Genomic DNA, 6,681 nt, shown 5'->3' on the forward strand with positions numbered 1-6,681 from the left:
TTTGATTATTTTAAATTGTTGGATTATTTGAATTAAAATAATAGATATTATCATTTTAATATTGTATGATAGTACTATTAGAGATGTGAGCTATCAGCTCGCGCACCGGCATTTCAGCCTTAGGTTGGGTGTGACAAAGCAAGACTAGCTTAACAAGTATGTTAGTTAACAAAAATACCAACTTAATTAGTTACACGATTAATTAAAACACACACACACACACACATATATATATATATATGATTAACAGTTAGCCGTGCACAACTAAGGAAAGGGATTATTGTTAGCTCCGAACATAATCGGATCCAGGTGAGTTTCTTGCCTCATTTTTTTGTTATGTTTTCGGGGTTGTGTGCATACTCTATGTAATAGTTAATACATTTATCTTAAATGGTAAGTGTATGCAATATTAAAGACGACATGAAGAAAGTTATGTTTGAAAGTATGATTGTATGGCCATATGGAATGAAGGGACCAGACCCTCATAATATTTGTGATGTTTGGGATCATACCCTTATATCTGTGATGTTCGGGAACAGACCCTTATAATATCTATGATGTTCGGGACCAGAACCTCATAATATCTGTGATGTTAGGGACCAGACCCTTACAATATTTGTGAGGTTATACGGCGGAAAGCTCTTTAAAATATAGCGATAGTTATGCATGTATCAATTAAGTTAAAGAAAGTATGAAGGAACGAATGTATGAATGTATGCATAAAAGTAATGTGAACAGCTTAAGTATGTAAGATATACATATCTTCGGGTATGTATATAAGTATGTGAACGCCTTGCAAGTTACCTGATCAACTAGAACTCACTCAGCGTATCTGACTTTTAGTATGCACCTAGGTGAGTAGGATGAGACCGTTGGCTTGAAGAGGGGCACACGACAGAAGAATAAAGAAGCTGGCATCTGAAGACTTAATTTATGATGTTCTAAACTTAAAGACACATTTTATATTGTTCAAATTTTAAGACTTACGTAACGAATGGTTGTCATTTATATAGTCCGCGAAAAGTTTTAATTCACTCTGATATTTAGAACAGTGTTTATAAGTAAATTCAACGCTAAAGTAAGGCACCGGGACAGGGTTCTTACAAGTTGGTATCATAGCATGAGTTCGAGAGAAATAAGCATCATATACGCTTAGACTCGAACAGAGAATGGGACTTAAGTAAGAAAAGGAAGTAGATGCCAGTTCAAGAAAGCTATGTGTCACTCAAGCAAGCTAAGTAAAGGTAAAGTATATGATTAATTTCATGTGTAATGTAAGAATATGTAAGGAAGTTAGCTTAATTGCTAGAGATAAGAGTATATGATTACATGAACTGTTTGATTGTCTAATTGTTTAAAAGTAGAACTAACACAAGTGGACTCACAAAGGGAAGTGAGTAGGACACAGAAAGTAACGTGATCAGCTAATCACAACTGGCCATTGTTATTATGTGTTAGACATACAATCCTTGTAATAAATAGTTCCTTGAGTGATAGCATTTGTGTTTTCCCTATAAAATATGAATGGCAGGAGCAAAAGATGTCGTGGGCATAGGAGGTCGTACGAGATGACATGGTAGGCAGCGTATTGCCCGGGAACCTTTTGGAGAACCATTTACCAACAAAAGAGAAGAAGGAGGTGAAATTTAGCGAGATCAGAGTAACAATGAAGGCTATCAACTTGATCCCGCTGTACAAGCTGCCATTGTTCAAGCTGTAGCTATTACAGTGAAGAATCTGCATCCTAGTGGGTCTGCCGAAAGCCATTCAAGGACTGCTAAGAAAATAGGTAAGAGTGGTAAGAAGGATGATGAGAATGAGAAAGGTGACTTGAGTGAAGTTCGATCTGTGAAAGTTGGTGAATGGAAGAGGGGCCAGGGTGGGTGCAACTACAAGTCATTCAAGGGTTGTGACCCTCCAAAGCTGACTGGTTTAAGGGATGCAACCGCTACTCTTCAGTGGATAACCGCAATGGACAAGGTTAACTGAATTAGCGAGTGCCGTCCTGATCAAGCAGTGAGTTATGCTACCCAATAGTTTGGTGATGAGGCCATGTTCTAGTGGGAGACAGTGGAAAAGAGAAAGACCTGAGAAGAGATTAAGGCAATGACATGGGATGATCCGAAGGAATTGGTTATGAAGCGCTTTTATGCTGATGCTGAGGTTGAGAGGGCTGAAATGAAGTTTCTGAATCTGAGGGCGGGTAAAATGACACACCGCGAGTACACTACTGAATTCAACCGCATGTCTAGGTTGGTTCCTGATATGGTGAACACTGAAGCGAAAAGGATCAATTGCTACATCATAGGTCTTCCACATAATTACCGCACTTTAGTCAAGGCTAGTAAACCTGCTACTTTCGACTCTGCTGTTGGACTCGCAGATATGGTTTATGACGACCTGGCTGTGAACGATATGGTGGTGGAAGAGAAGAAAGATAAGAAATGAGTCAATCATGCTAAACGACCCAGTACTCAGTTGTGGAACTCTACGGATAAGAGACAGAATGTGTGGGAAAAGAAGTCGTGCAAGATTTGTGGTAAAATGCATGGTAGGGAGTGCAAGTAGGGTAGGAGTTCGGTTGTTTGTCACAAATGTGGGAAAGCTCATGGTGGATAATGCAGACTTGGGTCTAACGTGTGTTATAAGTGTGGAAAGGCAGGGCATTATGCCAATGAGTGTAATGCAAATCCCGCGTGTTACAAATGTGGTAAGACAGGCCATATGGCAAGGGAGTGCACTAATGGTGAAGCTGGAGGAAGTGGAAAGAAGGTGCTGACCAGACTAGGCGAAGGACCAGAGCTTACATGTTGAGACAGGAGCAAGCCAAGCAGATCCCAGATGTTGTCACATGTATGTTTCTAGTAAATGGTATTTTTGCTTTTGTATTGTTTAATTTTGGTACAAATAGAAGTTTTGTAGCTACGACATTTAGTAAATTAGCATAAATGAAATGTTGTCGTGTGCCTAAAACTTTTATAGTAGAAACCGCTAGTGTAACCTCGATTAGGATAATAAGAATGGTTAAGGATTGTAAGATAGAGTTAGAGGGACGTGAGTTCTCTATTACCCTGTATATTATGACCTTAGGAGGATTCGATGTGGTTTTGGGAATAGACTGGCTATCTGAGTTTGAGGCTCAGATAGTGTGTAAGAGTAGTTTGATATGGTTAAAGTCTTTGGATGGTGGTACGGTTACGGTTTATGGTGATAAAGAAACTTCAGGGCTTAATGTCATTTCGATGATAAAAGTCAAAGGATTGTTAAGGCGAGGGTGTGGCACCTACCTGGCGTATATTGTCAAAGCTATGGCTGAGACGAATGAAGTGAAAGATGTTCCGGTTGTGCAAGACTACCCAGAAGTGTTCCCTAAGGACCTTCCAGGGTTGCTACCGGAGCGTGAGGTAGAATTTCATATAGACTTAATATCATGAGCGCAGCCCGTTGCGAAAGTACCTTACCACCTAGCGCCGTCCGAGATGAAGGAATTGATGTCCCAACTGCAAGAAATTCTCGAAAAAGGTTTTATAAGGCCAAGTTTTTCCCCGTGGGGTGCACCGGTATTGTTTGGTAAGAAGAAGGATGGAAATATAAGAATGTGTATAGACTATCGTGAGTTGAATAAGCTTATAGTGAAGAACATATATCCGTTGCCGTGGATTGATGGTTTGTTTGATTAACTACAAGGTGCGAGTTGGTTCTCGTGAATAGACCTTAGATTAGGATATCATCAGCTGAAGGTGAAGGAGGCGGACATTCCTAAGACAGCGTTTCGGACATGGTACGGGCACTACGAGTTCCTCGTGATGTCATTTGGTCTGACAAATGCTGCAATTGCATTTATAGACATGATGAATAGGGTTTGCCGGCCAATGTTGGACAGGTTAGTTATCGTTTTCATTGATGATATATTGATTTATTCGAAGAACGAGTCTGACCATGTTGAGCATCTAAAAGAAGTATTGGAGATTTTAAAGGAAGAGAAACTGTATGTTAGGTTTTCAAAGTGTGCATTTTGGTTGCGTGAGGTACAATTTATAGGTCACGTAATCAATCCTAAAGGGATTACTGTGGACCCATCTAAGATTGAGGGGATAATGAATTGGAAGACTCCGCAAAGCCTGACTGATGTACGCAGCTTCTTAGGGTTGGTTGGCTATTATAGAAAATTCATTGAAGGCCTCTCCAAGGTAGCCGCACTATTACCCGATATGACCCGAAAGTCTGTAGTATTCAATTGGGGTAAGTACCAGGAGGAAGCTTTAAAGGAATGGAAGAAAAGACTCACACAAGCTCCAAACCTTGCCCTACCCGATGGTAACAAGGATTTGGTTGTTTGTACTGATGCTTTGCATCGTGTGTTAGGTTGCGTGTTAATGCAATGAGGAAAGGTGATAGCTTATGCGTCTAGACAGCTGAAATTTCATGAGAGTACCTACCCGACGCATGACTTAGTGCTAGCAGTAGTAGTGCATGCTCTCAAGATTTGGAGACACTACTTGTATGGTACTAAGTGTACTATCTACACCGATCATAAGAGTTTGAAGTATTTCTTTGAGCTGAAAGAGCTGAATATAAGACTGAGAAGATGGTTAGAGTTGATAAAGGACTATGATTGTGATATCAAATACTATCCTGGTAAGGCTAATGTGGTCGCCGACGCGCTAATCCGTAAGAATGAAAAAGTCATTGCAACAGTTAAGTCATATAAGTTGATCATTAACTCAAAATTCTTAGGAGAAATCATCAAGGTGCAGTCTAAGGTGCTTATAAATGAAGGCTTAATGAAAAAGGATAGAATTTTCGGACAGCAAGACGAGCTGATGAATAACACTCATGGTGTGAAGACTAGGTTTAACCTTATGTGGACTCCACGCCATGGAGATCTTAGAGGTCGAATCTTAGATGAAGCTCACAAGTCGAGATACTCGATTCATCCGGGATCCACCAAGATGAATCAGCATCTGAAGAGAGACTACTGGTGGCCGAGTATGAAGAATGATGTAGAATATTATGTTACTAAGTGCTTAACTTTCTTGCAAGTCAAAGCAGAGCACCAGAAACCATATGGGAAGGTGTAGCCTTTAGAGATACCAGAATGATAATGGGAACACATCACCATGGATTTCATAACTAAGCTACCGCGTACAGCTAAACATCATGATACCATTTGGTTGATAGTGAACTGTTTAATGAAAAGTGCTCACTTTTTGCCTATACGAGAGGCCATCTCATCAGAAACGTTAGCAAATGTGTTCATAAAAGAGGTTGTGCCTAAGCATGGAGTGTCGTTGTCGATTGTGTCTGATAAAGATACTCTCTTTACTTACAGATTCTTGAAAAGGTTCCATGAAGCAATGGGAACAAGATTAAACATCAGTATGCGTATCATCCTCAAACAGATGGGCAATCTGAAAGGACTGTCCAAACCGTTGAGGATATGTTGTGTGCTTGTGTTTTAGACTTTTGAGGAAGTTGGGATGATCATATGCTTCTAGCATAATTCTCTTATAACAACAGCTACCACTCGAGTATGGGTATAATTTCATTTGAGTTGTTGTACGGTTGGGGAGAGATTGCTCAGAAGGAGATTTGAAGTTTAGAAGTTGTGCAATAAACATTTTCGAGGTTTAATCAGATCAAGGCAAGAATGAAAGCTGCTCAAGACCGACAGAAGTCATATGCCGATAAGCGGCGACGGCCGATTGAATTTAACGTCGGTGATAGTGTGATGCTCAAGATCTCACCTTGGAAAGGAATTATTCGTTTTAGGAAGAGAGGAAAATTGAGTCCAAGGTACATTGAGCCGTTTAAGATCGTAGATCGTGTGGGTGAAATGGCTTACAAGCTAGATTTACCCGAGGAGCTAGAAGTAATTTGTAAGGCCCCGTTCCCGGTAGCCCTACTTTGGACGTTGGATTTACTCATAAACACAGTTCTACAAATCATAGTTAATTAAAACTTTCGCGGAAACGTTAACTTCAATCATTCGTTACAAAACATTTAATCTTTTATTTAAAACCGTAACATAAATCGTCATATTAAAACATCATTTCTCCCAACTTTAGATGCCAGTCGTTCAAGCCATGCCATGTGCCATCCTCATTCTAGCTTGTTAAACCTATTTACCTGCGTGCATACTAAAAGTCAGCTACGCTGAGTGAGTTCTCGTTAATCAGGTGACATCCAATACATACACATATCATACATACATACATACATACATGCATATCTTAACCTTGTATAAATATCCATAAGAGGAACGTCACATAATATCTATTAAAAGAATCATGGCTAATGCCCATGCTATATATTTTCCATTGAAGGACACTCTGTATAAACTTCCATAGAAGGAACATCCTATATAATTCCATAGAAGGAACATCCTATATACTTCCATATAAGGACACTCTGTATAAACTTCCATAGAAGAAACATTCTATATAATTCCATAGATGGAACATCCTATATATTTCCATAGAAGGAACATCCTATATATTTCCATACAAGAAACACTATGTTTTCCATTAAAGGAACACTATGCTTTCCATTAAAGGAAATCTGTACTTTCCATCAAAGGAACAATATGCTTTTCGTTAAAGGAACACTCTATATATTATCCGTAGAGGGAAATCTATACATAATTTATTATTTAATATCCATATAAGGAGACAATCACTA

At 39.3% G+C, this 6,681-nt stretch overlaps 1 protein-coding gene across 1 annotated transcript; it reads left to right on the forward strand.

The window, feature by feature from the left end:
- Nucleotides 1-3,308: 3,308 nt before the first annotated feature.
- Nucleotides 3,309-4,385, forward strand: LOC143624641 (putative mitochondrial protein AtMg00860). The gene is made up of 2 exons (XM_077095223.1): nucleotides 3,309-3,404; nucleotides 3,927-4,385. Exons 1-2 carry the CDS (start codon nucleotides 3,309-3,311, stop codon nucleotides 4,383-4,385), a joined length of 555 nt encoding a protein of 184 aa, XP_076951338.1.
- The last annotated feature ends 2,296 nt before the right edge of the window (nucleotides 4,386-6,681 follow it).

The sequence above is a fragment of the Bidens hawaiensis genome, unplaced genomic scaffold, assembly GCF_021521415.1.
Source record: "Bidens hawaiensis isolate Kalapana, Puna unplaced genomic scaffold, B.hawaiensis_p1.1 tig00000416_1, whole genome shotgun sequence".
NCBI classification, from domain to species: Eukaryota; Viridiplantae; Streptophyta; class Magnoliopsida; order Asterales; family Asteraceae; genus Bidens; species Bidens hawaiensis.